The sequence below is a fragment of the Sceloporus occidentalis genome, unplaced genomic scaffold, assembly GCF_023333645.1.
Source record: "Sceloporus occidentalis isolate IW3139 unplaced genomic scaffold, rSceOcc1.0.p SCAF_1, whole genome shotgun sequence".
NCBI classification, from domain to species: Eukaryota; Metazoa; Chordata; class Lepidosauria; order Squamata; family Phrynosomatidae; genus Sceloporus; species Sceloporus occidentalis.
In genome coordinates this window covers 274,895,868-274,918,035 of record NW_028316981.1, presented here as the reverse complement: position 1 = coordinate 274,918,035, position 22,168 = coordinate 274,895,868, and the positions used below count along the sequence as shown (strand labels likewise).

General features: G+C 37.7%; 1 protein-coding gene across 4 annotated transcripts; it reads right to left on the bottom strand.

Moving 5' to 3' along the window:
- Positions 1–1,189: 1,189 nt before the first annotated feature.
- On the bottom strand, positions 1,190–20,865 carry GTF2H2 (general transcription factor IIH subunit 2). Of its 4 annotated transcripts, none has more exons than XM_089493919.1 (16): positions 20,739–20,865; positions 19,061–19,148; positions 18,893–18,970; positions 17,895–17,931; positions 14,835–14,921; positions 13,861–13,911; positions 12,885–12,939; positions 10,717–10,822; positions 9,487–9,577; positions 9,207–9,294; positions 7,891–7,998; positions 6,702–6,765; positions 6,331–6,434; positions 5,039–5,141; positions 4,633–4,672; positions 1,190–2,400 (listed from the first exon to the last, which is right to left on the bottom strand). In XM_089493919.1, the coding sequence occupies exons 2-16, from the start codon at positions 19,114–19,116 to the stop codon at positions 2,275–2,277; spliced, it is 1,194 nt and encodes a 397-aa protein (XP_089350045.1). In that variant the 5' UTR covers positions 19,117–19,148; positions 20,739–20,865; the 3' UTR covers positions 1,190–2,274. The 4 variants fall into 4 exon arrangements, with proteins under 4 accessions (XP_089350045.1, XP_089350050.1, XP_089350054.1 ...); XM_089493924.1 differs by lacking the exon at positions 20,739–20,865 and adding an exon at positions 20,471–20,732; XM_089493928.1 differs by lacking the exon at positions 20,739–20,865 and adding an exon at positions 20,362–20,377.
- Between the last annotated feature and the right edge of the window lie 1,303 nt (positions 20,866–22,168).

Below are 22,168 nucleotides of genomic sequence, written 5' to 3'. Positions count from 1 at the left end.
AAAGAGATTCCACCTCAACATTAGGAAGAACTTCCTGACAGTAAGGGCTGTCTGACAGTGGAACACACTCCCTTGGAGTGTAGTGGAGTCTCTTTCCTTGGAGGTCTTTGGCTGGATGGCCATCTGTCGGGGATGCTTTGATTTGGATTTCCTGCATAGCAGGGGGTTGGACTAGATGGCCCTTGCTGTGTCTTCCAACTCTATGATTCTAAGTCTCAGAAACTCTAAATAAAGTAACCAAATAACTGAGGAAGTAGACCAAGTCTATGAAAGATTATGCTACAACTTCTTTTGATGAGTTAGTCTCAAAAGCGTTACAAGATTCCTTTGCATTCTACTAAATTTGTAATTCAAAGAGCCACAGCACCAGATTTAATTTCATTAATTTTAATAGTAGCTTCAGTGTGCAAAAATGCCTTATGTTTCTATTTTTTTGGGGGGGGAAAGACACACTCCTGGACGTTTCTGAAACTATTCCAAAAACAACTGATAATATGGCATAGGGAACTTTTACTAAATGGCCAAGGGGTAGGGAGAACAGTATACAGTCTTTTGAGTGCATGGAAACTCTTCTATGGGCATGCTTATTCATAGCCCAATGTTAATGAAAGAAAGTGCAGTGGACCCTTGGTATCTGCTGGGGTTTGGTTCCACGAACCTCTGTGGATACCAAAATTCATGGATGTTCAACTCCCATTACATACAGTGGTGTAGTAAAATGGTGTCCCTTATATAAAGTGACAAAATCAAGTCTTGCTTTCTGGAATTTATTTTTTTTTAAATATTTTTAAACTGTGGATATGGAGGGTCAACTGTATATATAAGGTTTTTTTTCCTGTTCATACAAAATATTTGATTGGATTTTTAAAAGGTGCCTTCTCTACACTCCCTTTCCCATACAGGAGATAAACCTAGATAACAGCATGCATTTTATTTAAAAAATGAGAACCAAGATAAGTAATCAGGTCTTCTTAGTCTCTCCATTAGGATATATGTAACACATATACAGAAGTAACATTTCATCCAACTCCTAAAATATGACTGAGATGTGAGAACCAGGCTTTTCTCTCAAATAAATGATGCCTTAGTTTCTTGTTAAAAGTTGCATCTTAGAACACTTTTTGGAATGCCCTACACAGTGAAGTCCCATACAGTATTCCATGATCCTACTGATTTTGATTGCAAGATATTTCTTTTTGCATTTTTAATAAGAAAATCCATTACACCACAAAAGACAGAGCTTCTGAGGGAGAGAGGGGTGGGCCAATCCCATCAGGCCTCCCCAAAGGAACCGAGTCCTTCCCAGAAGGCATCCGGCTCCATTCTGGCTTCTGAGGGAAAGAGAAGGTAGGCCAATCCCATCAAGCCTCCCCAAAGGAACTGAGCCCTTCCCAGAAGGCATCTGGCTCCCTCCTCCACTCCCTTCCTCTTTTGTGTCATGTCTTCTTAGATTGTAAGCCTGAGGGCAGGGAACCATCTAATTAAAAGATTGTATGTATAGTGCTGTGTAAATTTACAGTACTATATAAATAAAGCTTAATAATAATAATAATAATAATAATAATAATAATAATAATAATAATATACTTTGTATGGTACAGTCCCATCATTTACCTAATGAACCAAAAACCAATTTAACTTAAAAAAATTATCTTCTGTCTTAAACCTGTTATGATTCTTACAGGCAAACATACTGCACAGTAAAACTGTTTATTGTCACATCACTTGGCATCATTGTCAAGATCTGCTTAAACTGAAGAGAAGAGAGAAGCAGCTCTACTATGAGAATTAAGGTACAAAGTGTTTACCACAGAAGCTGCATCCTTTCTGATCCAAGACATATGGTTCAAATGATATGTTCTGCTGACTTCAGTTAAAGTTACTTTTATGTGCTTAGCACTGTAGCTTTGCTGCAACCTTAAACTTTCTAAAAAGTTATCTATGTGTGGGTGTAGGTGAACACACAAACAAATCTTGTATATATGTACACATCCCTAGTTGAACCCTTTCATATCCATTTTGTCCCTTTTGTATTCAGAAATACAAAATGGCAATTACAAAGGCAATTAAATTCTTCAAAAACATGTTATAAATGCAAGTAACAGTGCACAAGCACAATTATTCCAGAAAGGGTGTAAAAATAATATTTACATAGCATATAGCTAGGTGCTCTTCCTCATCTTTAACCTCCTTCACCAAAGGCCTTCACAAAGCAGTTAAGTGGATACTAAATCCTTATGAATGTAGCAAGAAGTGATGCTGAAATGGATGACATCACACAGAGGAAGGAGTACCGGTAGGTTGTTTGTGAATGCAGCCTGGACAGCAGTGCAGCGTATCATGAGCAAAAATATCACATTCCACACAAAAGCAGCTGTGGCAAGCTTTACAAATGTAGACCTGGAAAAAAAAATTGAAATATCATAGTGACATCACAGCAGATAAAAGCAATAAAATGATTGCTGCTTTGAGTATATCAATGAAATTTAAAATAGGTTTACTATGTTGAATCTCATCCATTGTTTCCCAAGACCTGTTTTTAAGACTGCAAGATGGCATAAGGGATAAAGACTTTTTTGGAAGTGGCCCTGAAACAGTGGCATCCACATTCTTCTGGCTGGTCTTTTTGGGGTCTTTTAAAAAGAAAAACAGTCATAAACAGTCAGCACATGTATCTGAATGTATTCTGTATGCCTGACAATGTGGCAAGGGCAGCTTTTGAAGTGAGCTGTATTATTTTATTTTATCATGTTTTCTATGCTGTTCTTCTGTTTTATTATGTTTGTTTGGGTTTATTGTTGCTTCAATCTGTTAGCACCTAAAACCTCTCAGGGTGTCTATGTCAAATGTTAAATAATACATTAAAATAATAATATAGTGGGTCCGCTGTATAAGCAGACTAGCCATCCATGGACTGGATCTCCCGTGGATCTCCCTGCCCCATATTAGTCAATCACAATGTGTGCCTGTGGGTAAGCTAATGACTTGAAGGCACATAAAAACAACACACCAAGACAGTTGGCAATAGCAAGTAAATTTCTATAAATATCAGTGCACTTAAGCACTCCCTAAGCAGTTTACAAAGTATAAGCCAATTGCCCCCAACAATCTGGGTAAGGATGCAAGCCTGAATCAAGCTTGAACCCCTGAGATGGTATTGAACTCGCAACCTTATAGTTTGTGAGTGAGTGGATGCAGTACTCTAATGCATGCACCGATGTGCTTGTAAAAAAGTTTACATATTTATAAAAGTGTGTGAAACATTTTTTATTCTCAAAATAAGATATATATATATATATATATATATATATAATGTATGTCATGTTACACACTCAAAGTGTGTACACACACACACATATTGTTTGAATGTGTAACATGACAGACATACTCTGATTGCATAAATATGTTCCTGCAAATTCTCCCTCTCTTCCACAAGCAACAGAATGAAGCATTTTTGTGACTGAGCAAACTCAATAGATCAACATTCTCTTACAAAGTATAGCTTAGCTTGATTACTGCAAATGTACTAGTTATGATTATGAAATAAGCTCCACAGCACAGACATCTGACTCAATGCACTGGGGCAGAGATCATTTTTATGGTGATGACAACTTGGTGGTGCTGACAAATGTATTTCGTTGGCTGGAAGCTTGTAAAATGTTTATTCTAATAGTGGGTGAAGCCAGAGCAGGCAAGGTAGACCGACGCACCTACCCACCAGGTGCACATACATGACTGTCTTTGGCTACTTTTGTCATTTTCTCCTACAGAAGGAGGACAAAGGGAAATGAAATACTGGATGGAAACTCATTTTGTACTGGTGCAAAGGACGAATCTACAGAAAATGAGATACACCTGAGCTACCCGGATGACCATTAAGTGGGGGGCGGGCTGACTTAGAACTCTGAAAAAATCTGCTTTTTTCAGTACATAGAATCCAACGAATACTCAGCAGGTCATCTGTGTGCCTGCAGACAATAGGACCAATACAATGCTAGGTAAAATATACAAGTATCCCAGTAGACATCAGTAAGTCAACAGGGAGGCATGGAAATACAGTTAGTAGTTGAGTTTCTGCAGTAGAGGATCAGATTATATGCTTTCATGATATTTGCAGAAATGTTCCCATGCTAAAAAACCCAGGAGTTTCCGCTCCACCTAAGTGGGTCATCATCTACAGTGATTTGTCTCTGCAAGTCTTCTGCAAAAGTAGATGCTATTCCACAATTGCCTTAGGAATATTCGTTACTTATAATATTGGGGAAATCAAGAAATATGTAACAATTTCCTTTGAGGGAGTCAATAATATAAAGAGTACCTAAAGAATATTTCATATCAAAATCCCAGTGATTTTGAAGCAGTAAAAGTGAACACTTTAAAATCAACTGTCCACAGATAGAACCTTTGTTTTTATTGGTTCAACCAACAACCCACATATTAAACATCATTTTTTTAACCAAAGCATCACTTTGTGTATTAAACTGATATGATCCCATATGACCTATGGACTGAAGAATAAATGTGATTACAGATTAACATTTTCACAATCTTCAGGGATTTGTTTTTATGGATATCTTTAACAGAAAGAGGTTATAGGTTTCACAGATTTTAGGTTGTATACTGAAGACTTACATATTGATCCTTGATTTCTCCTTGGCATCCTTGACAATAGCTATTTAAAGAGATATTTACAAAATTATGTTAGAGAAAGTTGTAAAATGCTTGCTCCACATGAACCCTGAGCCCCTGTGTCTTAATTTAATTAAAATTAAATTTCTGTAAGTGAAATAATAACACATCATCATGTACCCAATCACCATGTACGGTTGTGAGAGCTGGACAGTGAAGAAAGCTGATAGAAAATCAACTCATTTGAGATGTGGTGCTGGAGAAGACTGCTGAGGATACCATGGACAGCCAAGACAAATGGGTCCTGGAACAGATCAAGCCCAAACTCTCCCTGGAAGCTAAGATGTCTAAACTGAGGCTATCATACCAAATTGAGGCTGATTATTCTTATCAGACATCTCTTACTCACCGTTCTCCTGTATACTCTTCCAGAAGGACCTCCTGAAAGGCATCCAAAGGAAAAAGATGATGGTAAGATCGAGCCAGATGGGGTGCAGATACTAACGTAAGACCTAAAAAATACAAGAGTATTTATAAAGCATTCTTGAAGGAAAAAAATCACAAACATTCTATTAACAGTGGCTTTCACTTATTACCCTATTACTGATATTTCAGCTATCTTTCCATAAATTGTTCTTTAAAAATGAAAAAAACTCTTCTCTGGATAATTTTGGAAAAGAAAAGGGCTTAGCTCTGGATCTTAATTTGAATGCCAGAAATACAGTGTGCCCCCATCATACGCACATGTGTTATATGCGGCTTTCAGCTTACGCCGAAAGTCATGCAAGAAATAGCAAATGGCGTACATACCTCATGCTGCCACACACAGGTCCCATTATTTTCAATGAGGCTCAAGCATAAGTGGAATGGATCCCCCGCGTAAGGCAAGGGCACACTGTATATGAAGAACAGTAGAAATAGTGTTTCTCTGAATGTGCAAATTGCCCTTGTCTAATGACTGAATAATCATAGCTCATCCCACACACCTGTGTTTAATCTAAAAAAAAATTAATCAAAAGGTGTAATTTCTAGATAGATGTGATCGGTGGCACCACAACTGAGAGGGGGCAGTGCTCATCTCCGTTACCAAGCCAAAGAGCCTATGTTGTCAGAGACTACTTCTGGGCCATGTGGCCAGCATGACTGCACAGAACACTGTTACCTTCCCACCAATGTGGTACCTATCTATCTACTTGCTTTTGCATGATTTTAAACTGCTAGGTTAGCAGAAACTGGGACTAGTATTGGGAGCTCACACCATGATACAGCAACTGGGCCTCGAACTGCCAACCTGGAGATCTTGCAATCATCCACTTGAGCCACTGCATCCTGCACTGAACATGATGCATTTGTGAAAGATGGAGAACTGCCATATAAGTATAATACAAGTATTACAAAAGACTCTACACAAGTAGATATACTTTAGAGCAGTGGTCCTCCAGGTATTTTGGACTTCAGCTCCCAAAATTCCTGATCACGTGGGCAAACTGGCTGGGACTTCTGGGAGTTGAAGTCCAAAACATTAGAAGAGCTAAAAGTTGAGAACCACTGCTTTAGAATAACTACTATGCTCCAATACCACCTTGTTCAAGAATAAAGTGATATGGTTTTCTTTTCTGCTACTAAAATTAGTGGTTTTCCTTTGGGTAACCCCCATTAGGCTCCATTAGAGTAACCAAATACATATATATGTTAACTCACCACAAACTTTGCATTCCACAGGAAGTTCACAATATTTGGCTCTACACTGGGGGCAGAAGTATCCTCCCAATGTAAGACCTGGGTCATTGCTATTTTCCAGGTGCCTATAAAGAAGAGCATATTTGCATGGGTAAAAATGTTACACACATTTTTTAAAAAAATATTTCCACAGTGTTATTTTACGACAGCCCATTCAGATTTCACAAGAAATAATTTGATTCACACTTTCATTGTTCTGCTGATGAAAGCTGTACATTTGGGATTCAAGAGTCTAGCTCATATGCCCCTGAACTGCTGAATAAAAGAATTCAAAGAAACCATAGGCTACTAGTGTATTACATAACTACTGAACATAGCCACGCTCCACTTACGCCATGCTATAAGATGGTTTTGCATCCTGATCAGCCAAAGATGTAACAGTATGCTGAGGAAAGCCTAAGGGGGAAAAAAGAAAAAAGACTGCAAACACAATTTTGAGCAATTTTAATTTCTTTTTTTCTAAAAAAGTACTGTTCCTTGTTTACATTTAAATATTGTACTCTGGATCACAATCCCCTAAGGTCAGGAAGACAATTTCTATCCCTTAGTTTCGGCAAATCCATAAATGATTATAAACACATACATATGCTATTTTCTTTACAGTGATTACTCTTACTTTTACATACCTGAGATATGGTACTCCCTGGCTCCTTGTAATCTTGACATGGCACATTGAAAGCAGAAGTGCAAGAAAACCCATAACTCTGTATTTGAGGTTCACAGTAAGGCCAGTCATCTTTCTAGCAAGTCCAATTTCTCTCTTGTGATAAGGGAACAAGCCAGTTGCCATTTAACAAGTGCTTTCTGTTTTTATACATTCTACAGATTCTTCGCACAACTGTCAAGTACATCAAAGTACTCAGAACAGTAAGAAAGAAATTTTGCTATTTGCAGCCATAACATGCAAATGTAATTGTAAGTCAAATATGTTTCATTGTGGAGTTTGGTAAAACCAAATCCAAACTCCACAAAGGAGACTACATCTGAATATGTTTTGTGGAGTTTAGTATTAAGCAAGGAACAAAAAGAGTAAATTCAGATGTAATGCTATTAATAGGTTAATGCTATGAAAATGAGCCACAAGGGCCTTCAGATCCTTGACTTTTCCACTTTGACCTTGAAGAGTTTGGATGTGTAGCGAGTGTTAATCTTCAGTTTTGTTTAACAACAGCTTATTGTGATACCCAAACAGGCTTACATTGATTTTTAATTATAATTTGTTGAAATCAGTCAATTTTAAAACTGAATTTACAAAGCTGGCTTGCCTCAACAAACCACGGTTAAGATTAACCAAAGTTTGGAACTCAGATAATTGCTAAACTACTATTAAGGTAAAACAGCGGTGAATACATCTGACCTGCTTCCTATAGCTTTGCAGCAAACAGGGAAAGAGGAAACAAGGTTGAGGTTCATTATGATCCACTCAATGAGAACTGGATCACAGAATGAAAAATGCTTTGTGCAGTTTTAAATAATTAAAACAGTCAATACCAATGTGCTACATAAAGTAAAAATGTTTACCCATTCGAATAAGGGAGCTTTCAGAACCTGAAGTTGCAGGTGGCGGACTGACATGGTGCATCAATAGTTCTCTATAATGACTTTCATCTAAAATGACATGATAAGTTCCTACCACACAAACAAAAAAGAAAGAGAAATTAAATCAACTGAGAGAAAGCATGTAAATAAGTTCTCACATGATTGACTGTGATGAATAAACCTAAAAATGGCCAAGCAAAAAAAGTCAACAAAAGCAAGTGATTCTTTTCTGTTGTTTTGGGCCATACTTGACTAGCACAGGTATATGGGGGCAGGTAAGCTAGTAAAACTTTTTTATTGTCTACTAGTTTATGGAGTTATTTACAAGGCTAATGGACAATATGGCCATACAACAATTGGAGTGGTTAAAATGTGAAAAGAAAAGGTCTGTATTAACTCCATCACAAACCAAAAGAGATAAAATTGCTTTGATGGGAAAAAGCATCTGGCTAAATCTGACTGTACTGTTTGTATAGACTATATAAAAATTAACTATCCCTGATTACTATTTTGTACATATTATATATAAACACATTTAACTTAAAGATAAGTTTTAAGTTTCTGATTTTCTAATCACTTTATTTACCATTAATTGGGATGCAACAAGATAATGTTTCCAGCACCCTTCCACCGCGATCTGCAGTACAACATGATTGGAATCATACTGCAGACTGCTGGCACCGTGTGTTGCACCCTGATGGCCAGCAGAACTTTGATATCTCAGTGTGACTGCTGGCTGTTAAGACAGGTCTGGAGCAGCATTTGTGATTGTCAACATGAATACCAAACACTTATGAATGCATAAATCTAGCTTATGCATTTGTAACTGTTCAACAGGATGCCAGCCCAAAATTCCCTATAATATCATGCTCATGAACTGAGAAAAGTTGCAGAGATTAATTAGCAATGTCAATGATTCCAGATTGTATAACAGGATCTTCTAATACTTCAGCTGCAGAACAGTCTCCTCCTAGGTTACACTGGTGGCAACACTTGTTAGTTTGCATACCATATATATATTTTATATAAAAAAAAATGATAGTTTGGTGGGCCTATGCGCTAACTGAGATAATGGATGGTTCAATTGTTGTTTTTGGACTTAACAATTCCTGTAAATTGTATAATGTAACTTATCCTGGGCTTATGCAAGTATTAATGGATAAGATATACATTTTATAAGTAAATAAATAACATAATGGAAATTGTTTCAACACACATCCACCGAATGCCCTACATTTTCAATATGTAAGGAATAGTGTGTGTGTTGAGACTCACTCTTTGTCTATAGACATACATACCACCAGTTTCCCGGGCAAGTACAGTGCAAACTCGAACTTCAGCAGAGAGGCCAATAACAGAAACTCTGATCTTAAGTGCCTTTAAACACTGTGCACAAAAAAGATAAAAAATATGCAATGAGAAAACATGTAACTGTAAGACACAAGAAATTCCAATATTTGTGCGAAATATTCACTCTAATCAATCTGATTCTCTAACTTATTCTATGTGTCAAATGAGTCCAGCACTCATTTAGCATTTTCAAATATTAAAAACAAACAAATCAAATCATTTTCATACCTTAATAAGATCATATATATTGGAGGGATCACATGTCGTCAGGCTGCTGAATATTACTAAAACCTCTCGGCTTGTGTGTCCTGGCATATGCCTGTAGAGAGTAATGTTATGTATTTATTTATTAGTTAGAAGTTCCCTGAATGAATGATATACATTAAGTTTATTCTGTATATCTACTGTGTGACAGATCATCTATTACACGTTAACAAGCCCTGGGTTTATTACTTAGGGGACCTAAGGTGCAAAGCACTAAAACATATGTTTTCTGTGGGCTCGAGTTTGTGTGTGCATATTTGATACTCTCACACCCCTCAAAGCAGTTTGTTCAGTTTAATGAACAAAAGGCTGTTTCAGAACATCAAACATAAATGCTAACTCACAACATTTTTCAAAGTTACAATTTATATCTACTTTACACCTCCCAAAACACTCACCTCCCTCCTTCATTCACTTCACACATTCCACTACCAGCTCCTTCCTAAACTAAACAAAACACATCTATTCAAACAGTCAGACTCTTCTTTTATTTCCCCCCTCAGATGAACTTCTCAACATGCCTAAGGATGTGATTGGTTGGTTACACATGGTAGACAAGCAATATGCTCTGTTATTCATCACAAACTGTGGTGAGATTAATTACAATTAAATTCCATCTTATGTGACAGAAACACATTCAAGCCTTTGATGCACAAAGACAAGACTGCACACATATATTTATGCACATGCACGCACAGCATAAGCAGAGACTATGGGTGCATGCATCCATGTATGTGCATGTTTGTGTTCACTGTTTTAGAAGTTCAAACAAAGCTGTTCAAAGCAAAACGGAAACAAATCACATGGGCTTTAAGTTATCTCTCAATGGTAGATAGCATGTTAGTAATCAGAATAATTTTGCAGCCTGTTTTGAGTTCTTTTACATTTTTAATTTTTAGAATACCAATGAGGAAAAATCCAGCAGGAACAAACCACCATTTCTTTTCTCATTTGCAGATAAACTAGTGTTTTAACAGTTCAGATGTAACATCAAACCATAGCTTACTGCTAAAATTGAAAGGAAGGAACCATAGTGCTTGTGTGAGGCCCCCTGAAACCATATATTGATACTGAAACGTAACAGTTTTTTAATAAATCATTCTGCTATGTTCTTTTCTTTTTTAAAGGGTGATTTCAATCAAACAAACAAGTACTGTTTGTTATTTAAAAAAGACGTTTCTAGTATGTACTTACTTTAATGTCTGCATGGCCAAATTTAAGGCATTATATAGGGAAGGCTCTCCTAGGCAGGTCATATCCACAGCTTTTTTCAGAGCAGTTGTGTGTTTTCTTGAATTCCCTTTGGGAAAAATTCACCCATTATCATATAGACCAAGCAGAACACATCTGAAGTTAAAAGAAACAACTGTCCAGGAAAAAAGATCTTTCTAGCATCATAAATGGCAGACAGACATAAAGGAAAGGCATAAGCCTGAGGTATCGCAGTCTAGCCTGACAAGTGAAACAAATGCCGAGAATGTCACCAAGGGAACAGTGTGTCCCAGAAATCAAGCTTCCTGAAATCTCTCTTTTACAGACACATCATTAAGACACAGATGAAAATTCCCAGTAAATATCTGCCATGCACTCCTATTTATACCACCATCCATCATCTTGAGGGAGAGGAAGGCAAGCCAGCTCCAACAGGCCTCCGAGGGAGAGCAGATCTGCTGGACTTTTCCCCTTCCCTACTGTCATTCCCTTCTCCTTTTGTGTCTTATCTTTTTTAGATTGTAAGCCTGAGGGTAGGGAAATGTCTAATTAACAAATTGTAAATGGCTCTGATAGCCTTGGCTGAATAGCGGGGTATAAATAAATAAGTATTATTATTAGACAGCACAGTCATGTACTTATGCCTAGCCTTTTCCTGACTAGTGCCCAATGCCCAATAAGTCTAATATCACAAACATTTAGGATAAATAAAGTACCAACACCTGGAATCTGCATCATTTCTATGACTTAGGACAGCATATAACAACAGCATAAAAATCAAGAGCAGATGTGCCCTTTATTCTGAAGAACAAGCCTGCAACTTTCACAACACAACTGGTAGTCACATGGATCAGTGAACTGGATGGTCATTCATCAGTCTTACTACTCCCAACAAGTTCCATGCAGACTGAGTTTTTTAAAATGCTGCTTGTACATTTACATAATTGAAAGTTAATTCATCCTTTTATTTGAATAAAAGCACATTTTTTTAAAAAAAATTGGAAAACCTGATCTGAGGACGTTTGTGAAGTCATGTGTACCAGCCAATCAGCACCATCTCCCTCACTGCTACTAAGTTCTGGCCTGAAGAAAGCAATTTCTTTTGAACAAGGCAGACTGAGTTTAAGGAGGAGATTTCAAGTTATGTTTTATTTTTATATTGCTGAAAACTAAAAAGAACGTTCTCTTGAAAACAGCTATTGCATCCAAAAAACTCTTCATAAACTTCAGTTGCAGTTTTAATTACTTTTTTAAATGGCTTAGGTACAGGTTATTTGGATTGTATCTCCCCATTTGAGCTCTGAGGTCTTTGAAAGAGGCTATTCTCTCTGTCCCACCAGCTCCTCAAGCTTTTTTGGTGGGAACAAAGGAAAGGACCTTCTCATTAACTATGAGACTTTGGAATTCCCTCCCTAGGGTGGCCAGTATAGCTCCATCCTTGCTCTTCTCCTATCAGCAAATTAAAACATGTTATCCTGTTAGGCTTTTAGAAACGTGTGTGTGTGTGTGTGTGTGTCATTTAATGCTGTACAGTAATGTTTTAAGATTTATACATAGTCCTTTAATTAATTTTAATGTTTTTACATTTATCAATTGTTTAATTGCTTTAAATAACTTTTACATTTACAGTTTTACTGAAGTTTTTGTATAGTCTTTACATTGTCTTTAAATACATTCTTAACCACTTTGAGTCTCATTATTGGGAGAAAGGTGAGATACAAATAAATGTAACAACAACAACAGCATATTGAAGCAATATCGAACATCTACCCAAGTTGAGTATCCCTTATCCAAAATGCTCAGGACCAGAAGTGTTTTGGATTTGGATTTTGGAATATTTGCATATACATAATCAGATGTTGTGGAAATGGGATCCTAAACAGGGAATTCATTTATGGTTCATATATACCTTATACAAATAGCCTGAAGTGCATGAAACCAAGTTTATGTACACTGAAACATCAGAAAGCAAAGGTGTCACTATCTCAGTTACAATCTGAAACTACAATCTGTGATAGTTTTGGAGGATTTCAGATTTCTAAATAAGGGATACTCAACCTGTATTATTTGAGTCAGAAATAATGGGTGGATAACGCAGATAAAGAAATCCTGGTCTATCCAGAAAGAACTGAAGAAACATTTTTCCATACCTGAAAGTTCAGTGAGTTTTTCAGCTCTTTTGCCCTTAGTTACAATAATGCCAACCTGCAAGAAAGGTATCTGCTATTTATAATATTCCAAGGGCAATGAAGTTTTTTAAGATATGAATTCCATTTATATATGATGAAGTACAGAGGTGGCAGCAAAGCACAAGATTCTAGGGCCAGTACATGAAGGAACTTTGTTCCTAGGCTTGGCACATACTTGTCATGTTCTGTAAGGGCCTTTCTGCAAAACTGCAGCAGAGTCAAATGGTCAGGAAGGGTAATTTTTCACCCGCAGGACCCAGCATAGCACTAAAAAAAAGTGAAACCTAAATCCAAACTAAAATTATCCAGAACTCTGCATCTGGGTTTGCTTATTTGGCATTTGGAGGTTGTACAGTTTTTGAAAACTGTTGCTTCTGGTGATCCCCAAAAACATGGGGGAAATTACATTCAAAAAATTCACTATGGGTGATACTGGGAAGCTCTGGAAGGGTCCTGGCTGTAGGAACAGTTTTGAGAGCTGTATGTAGTCCATAGGCCACATTTTGCCCACCTGTACTATAGCTTCTTATGGTCTGTGAAGTATACCTCCAATCACCTTGTACAAGGGTAAGATGATCACAGCTAAAGATTACAGCTAAAGATGACATTACAGAGAATATTGAGAAACATTTATGACAAAATTTGCTTTTCTTCAAATCAGAAGTGAATTTCATGACTTCCTATTTTGATATTAGTCCCCTCCTGTTTTAGCCCCTCTTAGAACATTTCTCCACCCTCCTCCCATGAAACTGCCTCCATGACTCTTTGGGGGCATGAGGGGACCCTATCAGTAAAGGGGGAAAAAATCAAAATTGGGAGTGACATCTAGAAGATGTCACCTCTGAATGATGACTTCTGGTGTCATCCCTTAGTTTCAACAGAAGAGGATTCAACTACAGTTTGTGGAACTTTTTAATTTCCAGCATAGCATGCTTACCTGACTAATGGGATTTTGGTCAAAGTATTCTTCAACAAAATATTCCAGTAACTGCAGAGAGACAAATTGTTAGAATCATTAGTACTGAAATGTTGTTTTATATAAAACAGCTTTACTGTTATGTTCACAGCCATTTTTTAAAATGATTTTTTTTAAAGAATATGCATTATTTAAAAAAGTATTATTCAAAGTTGTGGTCTGTACACCATTGCTGGTCCCTGGTACACAATTCTCCACATCAGAAATAAGAAGCAAGTCTAATTCTAATATGCAGTAGTAGTAACAAAAATCCCCAAAACATGATTATTACTATTATTTGAGGCAAATTCAATGAAAACCTAATTCACATTGTGCGGCATGATAAAATGCTACAAAAAGCGAGGAATTTTTCCTTGTAGCCTGATGAGCTAATCTCAGTTCTACACAGTCCACATACTTAACTATAAGCATTTATGGTTGCAATCCTATGCACACTTACTAATACTCAATAAATGGAACTGATTCCTGACAGATATGTTCAGGATTATTAAAATACCAAACACAATTTTCGTGGATTATGTCTCAATGAATCTATTGGGACTGCTGAATAAACCTGGAATCAAACTGCCATCTGGTTCAGTTAATCAGAGCAGATGGAATACAGATTGACTTATAAGACAGCTGCAGTAAGATACCTCTAGTAAGGCATAAAACAGTAATCTCACTGTTTTCAAAGGAGAAATTAGGATGACTTTTTTTACTTTGTTATCACTCCTTCCTTCAAAATGCAATGTACACTGTTTACATCTCTGTAGAATATTAAGCTGAGATCACTGGGCACTAAGATCGCTGGTCCATAGTCAGCCATTGATCTTCACGGGCAAGCAATGGTCTGACCCTCAGTCTCACTAGGCCAAGTCTGACATTCTTCTGTTCACTACAGCTATTTGGACCTATCCTGAAGAAATACAAATAACATTTTCAAAAATAATTACCTTTAAAGTACAAGCCAGCCTGTTAGGTTTTAAGTCTTGGTCTTCCATTGTTCTTGATCCATCAACCACAACATACAGGTGGCGCATCTATGTAAGGATTTTGAAATACAAAAAATATTCAGAAAATTAAAATCAATTGTAATATTTGTATTATTATTAAATTGCATTGAATATTAAACTAATGGAGAAAACTGCCTCTAGAATTTAACCTAGGAATCTAGAACAGATTTTCAGGAAAATGGGATGGTGTTAGCTCTTTTTTGCTATAATTCCTCTCATAGTTAGAAAAATAAATTTGAAATTACAAAGCAACACAAGCTTCTTTGGGAGTGAATCTCACTGAAATCAATGTAATGTAGATAGTCTGTGTATAATTTTGAACATTACTTAAAATAATGTCAGAGGATTGCTGTGCTTCCATTTCAGTTCCTGACCAGGACACCTAGCATTTTACTATAATATCACAAAATTGTCAACTCAGAGATTATAAACTGGGATAATTAAATAATATGCTTTGGAAAAACAATAACACGAGGATTAACAACATTAGATCTATTTAAAGAAGAAGTAGTGAAAACGTATTGTCAGATTTATGATGGACAAACATCTCTTCTTCAATATATGAAGGTAGAACATACAGTTAATTAGTTGTTAATAAAATACATTTGAGATATTGTGCAGAATTGCTGAGACAACATTTCAGGAATAATTAAGCAAGTGTATTAAGTAACTTCATTAGCAAAACTAGGGGGGAAATGATTTTCAAAAAGATGCATCTTTAAGTAGTTGGAAATGTATTTGGAAATTTACATCTTTGATGAAGTCATAACTCCATGATATCCCTCCATGATAACTGTCATCTTTCGGCCTGCGAGGGAGTGAACAGGCAGGCCCAGCTCCATCAGGATTAGCCTGAAGATAGAGAGCCCTCCCTCCATGATAACTGTTATCCTTCAGCCTGCAAGGGAGTGAACAGGCAAGCCCAGCTCCATCAGGGCTAGCCTGAAGATAGAGAGCCCTCCCTCCATGATAACTGTTATCCTTTGTCCTGCGAGGGAGTGAACAGGCAAGCCCAGCTCCATCAGGGCTAGCCTGAAGATAGAGAGCCCTCCCTCCATGATAACTGTTATCCTTCGGCCTGCAAGGGAGTTAATAGGCAGGCCCAGCTCCATCAGGGCTAGCCTGAAGATAGAGAGCCCTCCCTCCAGTCCATCTGCCTTGGTCCAGGCCTCAGAGGGAGAGAAGAGCCACTGGACCTCATCCCCTTTCCCACCACCATTCCCTTCTCCTTTTGTGATGTGTCTTTGATTGTAAGCTTGAGGGCAGGGAACCGTCTAATTAGAAATAATAATTGTAAGCCGCTCTGATAGCCTTTAGGGCTGAAGGGCAGGGTATAAATATCTTAAATAAATAAATAACAGAACTTAAGGGAAAGTTTTCATAAATTATAGCATAAATGGTATCTGACTCCACAAAGTCTCAAGAAGATTAGTCTAAAAGTTACAGATAATTGCTGGAGATATGGTGCACTGGATGCAAATATTTAGATTTGCTTTAGTTATACATGCTTGGATCATCCATATTGTTAAGAAATTTTGCTTCCTATTTTCAAAGAAATTGAAAATATAAAGATACAACATATTTTGCAACTGGATGTATCTATTAATAAAATTATGTAGTTATGTAAAAGGGATAGTGCAATCACTATCCTGGGCCTGTACAATTATTAACAGCAGTACAAATGGATATTTCTAATACTGGGAAGAAAACCTTTACCTCCAATAATGCCAGAATGGATATAAAGAATATATCTTATATGAGAAGGCTGATAAATTAAATTCAAGTTTGAGAAGGTAAGTAACATGTAAGTAACAGCAGCTATTCAGTAATTATAATGTTGTAAATCAGCCTTATGTCATCATATTCACTTTATTTATTTATTATATGCCACCTTTCCTCCTGGAGGAACCCAAGGTGGCTCACAGACAAAACATTTAAAATCGCAATAAAATTCAAAACAATTAAAAACGTCTATACTCAATATAAAATCACATTAAAATATACAAAAGTTAAAACAAACTAAAACCCCACCTCTTCCATAAAAACCACCCTGCTATGCATTATATACCAAATGCCTGCTTGTATAAAATCGTTTTTTACTTGCCAGAGAAAGGCCAGCAGAGAGGGGGCCAGCCTACATCTCTTCAGCAGTGCAGTCCCTCCAACACAGCCATTTCCATGGTGCCAGAGACTAGGGAGGATGCATTTACAGGCATCTACAGGGACCTCACAAGGTTTTGTATTGGGAGATCTTTATTTATACACTCAAGATAAAACCAATCCAGTAAATTCTGGAGTATAATATAATCTCTCTGAAATTATTAGTTAAAATAATGCATCTATCAATATTAACAATTTTTTTTAAAAAAAATAACTACCATCATTTTAGAGAATTCAGATGACCACAATGGAAATGACTGGCTAGATTACTCATGTATCATTTATATCATTTATAATTTATAGCTTCCTACAAAATAAAAAATATCAAAGGGTGAAACAGTTTGGGGCTGCGGCAACCACATGCCATAATCCCAACCTGCCTTTTTGCCAGCCGAAAAAGAAGTAACACTGGCAAAAAGCCAGCTTTTCCTTTCCAACTGTGGCCAGAAGCTGGCTTTAAGGCACTCCAGCGGCGAATGGCATATAAACACCAACAGCCTGAAGCCAGCTTCTGGGAGTTTGGGGGGCATGCGCTGTCTGTAAACCACACCCCCAAGTCATCTGGAAGATGGCTTTTTATGCCAGTCTGTTCCGGCCCTAACCTGGCTGAAACAGACTATGGCCAGATGTCACCACCGAGCAAACGTACTGGACTGTTGATACAACTGAGCACCCACATTGTCAATATGCCTAACATAAACTGAAACTCAGGCTAAAAGAAGTAGCTGAATATGTCCTTAGTATTCATCTCTACTAGACTTATTTCTTTAAATATGTCACTCTTAATATACATTGTTGCAGAAAAGTAAATGTATAACCTATTAAGAAAGCAAAGCCTACCATCCCGAGTCGAACCTGCCCATGATGTTCAAAGATTCTGCAAAATTAAGAAATAAACATGTTTCTGCTTAGCTCTTACAGCATTTCATATTGCAATACCATCTGTTTTCACATGTTCTCAATGATTATGGGCTTTAGCTGTTGCTTTATTGTTGACTCTGTGATTTAATAGATTATATGTATTAAATCCAAGAATTCTAAACAGAATGAAGGGTAATGTTGATATTTTACATAAAAGTATGCATAAGCATTTTTACAAACTGCACTTTAACACTTCTTCACTTAATATAATACCTAGGATTGCATTGTTCATACATGACTATATTTATGTACGATTCAGAAGCAAATCTCCTTAACTTGGGTATGATTGTCACTTAAGATAAGTGGGGTTTTTGAGGATATACCTAGTCATATTGTTATTTTTCCATATCAGTGGTCATTAGAAGAACTTTCTGTTTTAGCCTTCTATCTCTTCCTCTCAGTCCCTTTTCCTATGTGCTGTGTCTTTTGCTTTGCAAAATGAAAACAAGGGAGCTTTTTCCCCATAGAAAAATTATTTTCCATACTAAGAGCATATTTTATATAGCTTTAAAATGGTGAACTTCAGATACTGTGTTTATCCAATCAGTTATATAAACTCATACAAGGCATCAATTAAGTATCCCATGGCTAAACAGTACAGTTGGCCCTCTGTTTTTGTGGAGGATCTGTTCTGGACCCCACCCCTGGTGCCAAAACCAAGGCTCACACATATTCAAGCCCCATAGGCTTGAATGGGACGCATGCCCATGTGTGGGGTGCACACCCCATTGAAAATAGCGGAGGTTGCCTCTCCATGGATTTTCAAGGTCATGGAACCAAGATCCGCGAGTCAGGAGGGGTGACTGTATTTCATTGAAGCTCAACATTTCAACCCATTCTTTGTAAAATCACACCAAAATTCAGTTTATTCTGAAGCTTAATTTTTTTTTCTTAGTAGATTACATCTTCACACTAACCGTTTTCTCTTAGCTTTGTAGAGAATATCCTCTACACTAGCCTTCAATGATCCAGATTCATCTTCTTTAAGCACTTCCCTAAAAACAAAGAAGAGATGGAAAGATATAATATCTATCTAAGTCTGACATTTTTAAAGAATAAAAAAAGATTTGTAAAAAGAAGCTTACCATGTTCTTTCATAACCTCCTTCCCACCGTTTGGTTCTTTCAGGTTCGTCGTCCATTTTTCTACGCCCAAGGTTTTCTACCTATGATACTGATAAAATAATCATGTTACAGACAACATTTCAAGGCAAATCACTATATGATTATCATATTATTATGACTTAATTCACCGCCAATTCTGCCGGGTGATTGAAACCTGGCTGCATCCCAGGCCTCAGGCATGCTTCCGAGGCCATTTTTCCAAAACAGGAGCTTGCCATCTTAGAAAAACGGCCTGCGAAGTGCACCTGGGACCCAGGATGCAGCTCGGTTGCAATCACCCAGCAGAACTGGCATCAAATTAAATCTGATAATACCCAGTAGGAACTCGCAACCCGACTGTATCCTGTTGGGAAGCAGTCAGGTTTTTATAAGTGTGATAATCTCCTATGTGTTCTATACAGAGCATAAATGTCTGGGACAAGTTTTATGAAATCCCAGTAGCCTTTAAAGACCTTGCTGTCACACTGCTGAAATAAAGCAATTTGATACCACTTTTCCTGCCATGACTCAATGCTATGAAATTCTTGAACTTGTAGTTTTGTGAGATATTTAACCTTCGCTGTCAGAGCACTCTGAAGCCACAACAAACTACAAACCCCAGAATTTCATATCACTGAATCATGAAAGTTAAAATGGTGTTAAACTGCTTTATTTCTGCAGAATGGAAGAATCCAAACTCCCTCTGATATTCCACAAAATAGAAGGAAAAAAAGAGTTTGTGATTAGAAGTGGACTATAAACTCCCAGTTCATAAGCATCAGCATACATACTGCCCTATTTTGATTTACGCTGACCTGCCGACTGGAAGAATTATGCAAAAACAAACAACCTTGAATTGTTTTTACATTGTAAGCTTTGAGTTGCTCCTGCACCTAGTCTGCAATTTACAATTTGAAACTTTATAGTTTTTGATACACATTTTCCTGCAATTCAAATTCACCTGTTTAAAACACATTCTGTTACCCATTAAACTTTCTAAAATCACGTGGCATAAAATCACGTTTTTAAAATAACAAAATACAGCCAGACCACCATTATCTGTGGAGTTTTATCCATGGAGTCAAGCATTCATGGTTTGACAATATTTTTAATCTATATAAATTCCAAAAAGCAGACCTTGATTTTGCCATTTTGTACAAGGGAGACCACCTTGCTCTGCCACTGTATTTAATGGGGATTGCGCATCCATGGACCAAACCCTAGTGGATATTAAGAACCACTGTATAGAATCACAGAGTTGGAAGAGACATGCAGGAACTCACAATCAAAGCACCCCCAAGAGATGGCCACCCAGCCTCTCTTTAAAGGCCCAAAAGAAGAAGGCTCCCCTATACTCTGAGGTAGCATCTTTCACTGTGGAACAGTTCTTACTGTCAAGAGGTTCCTCCTAATGCTGAGGTAGAATCTCTTTTCCTGCAGCTTGCACCTATTGTTCTGGGTCCTGTTCTCTGGAGCAGCAGAAAACAAGCTTGCTCCCTCCTCAATATGCCACCCCTTGGAATACTTAAACAGGGCTCTCACATCGCATCTTAATCCTTGGGATCTTTATAGTGTTGTTTACTAAGAGCAATCGGTAACAAGAATCACAAACACGTTTTATTAAAAACTGACATCACTAAGGATGCTAAAATGTTAGAACCTGTAAAATCTCAAGCCAGCATGGTCTAGGGTTGGCCTCTGGAGACCGGGGGGACCCTGGCCCCTTCTGGGAAGGAGCAGGAGGAGGAAGGGCCGCTTCCAGGAGGCGAGAGCCAGGCTCCTGACCAGCGTCCTCCTCCAAATGGCTCCCCGAGGAGGAAGAGGAAGAGGAGGCCCTTCGCTTTAAAGAGTCCGGGCGCAGCGGAGGCTGAGGAGGAAAGGTTCCGCTCTCACAGAGGGCCCTGGGGCATCACACCAGGAAAACCGTGGTTGTGGTTGCTGTTGTTGTTGCTAGTATGTAGAGAGATCTCGTTGTATCCCCTTTGGGACTCACTCAAAGAAAGAAAGGAGTGGGTACTATGAGCTTTCCTCAGAGGCACTGGGTGGAAGCCAGGGACAGACAGAGGTTGATATAGATATACAGGATATACATACTGTGTATATGTACTGTATATGTGTGTACACACACACATATATACACACACGTACCAATGGCATGCATATATATATATATATATATATATATATATATAATCTTCCACTCCACCAAATGCATCTGAAGAAGTAGAGTTAACTCTATGAAAGCTCATGCTGCCAACTTCTTTCTTTCAGTGAGTCTCAAGGGAGCTACAAGATTTCTCTACATACTGATTCTACAGACTAACACGGCTATGTCTTTGAATTCTACCGTTGTTGTTGTTGTGTGCCTTCAAGTTGTTTCTGACTTGTGACAACCCTAAGGAGAGCCTATCCCCATGGGGTTTTCTGGGCAAGATTTGTTCAGAGGCGGTTTGCCATGGCCAGCCTCCTCTGAGGCTGAGAATGTGTGACTCGCCCAAGGTCACCCAGTGGGTTTACATGATCAAGTGGGGATTCAGACCCTGGTCTCCAGAGTCGTAGTCCAATGCTCAAACCATTACACCACTACTGTGGTACACAACACAATGCTGTGCGAGGCTGCATCCGCACTGCAGAAATAATCCACTGCATAATAATGCATAAAAATTAAATAATAAGAATGCATAATTATAAAATAATGCATAATAATGAAATAGTGCACTGCAGAAATAATCCAGGCTTATTTCGCCACTCTAATTGTCAAGGTTCAGTGCTGTGGAATTCTGGGAATTATAGTTTGTTGTGACACCAGAGTTTTCTGATAGAGAAAGCTAAATGTCTCACAAAACTACAGATCCCAGGAATCCATAGCATGGAGTGGTGTCAGAGTCCTTTAGTTCTGCAATGCGAATGCAGCCTTAGTCTGGAAAATCAATATGCGAAGAGATCTAATAGCGCCTTTCAGACTAGCCAAAAGAAGTCTCACATAGTAGGCTGAAGTCTATGAATGCTCATGCCACCAGCTTTTTTCTTTCAGATGGTCTCAAAGGTGATCCTAAATCTCTTTTGATATATATATATATATATATATTT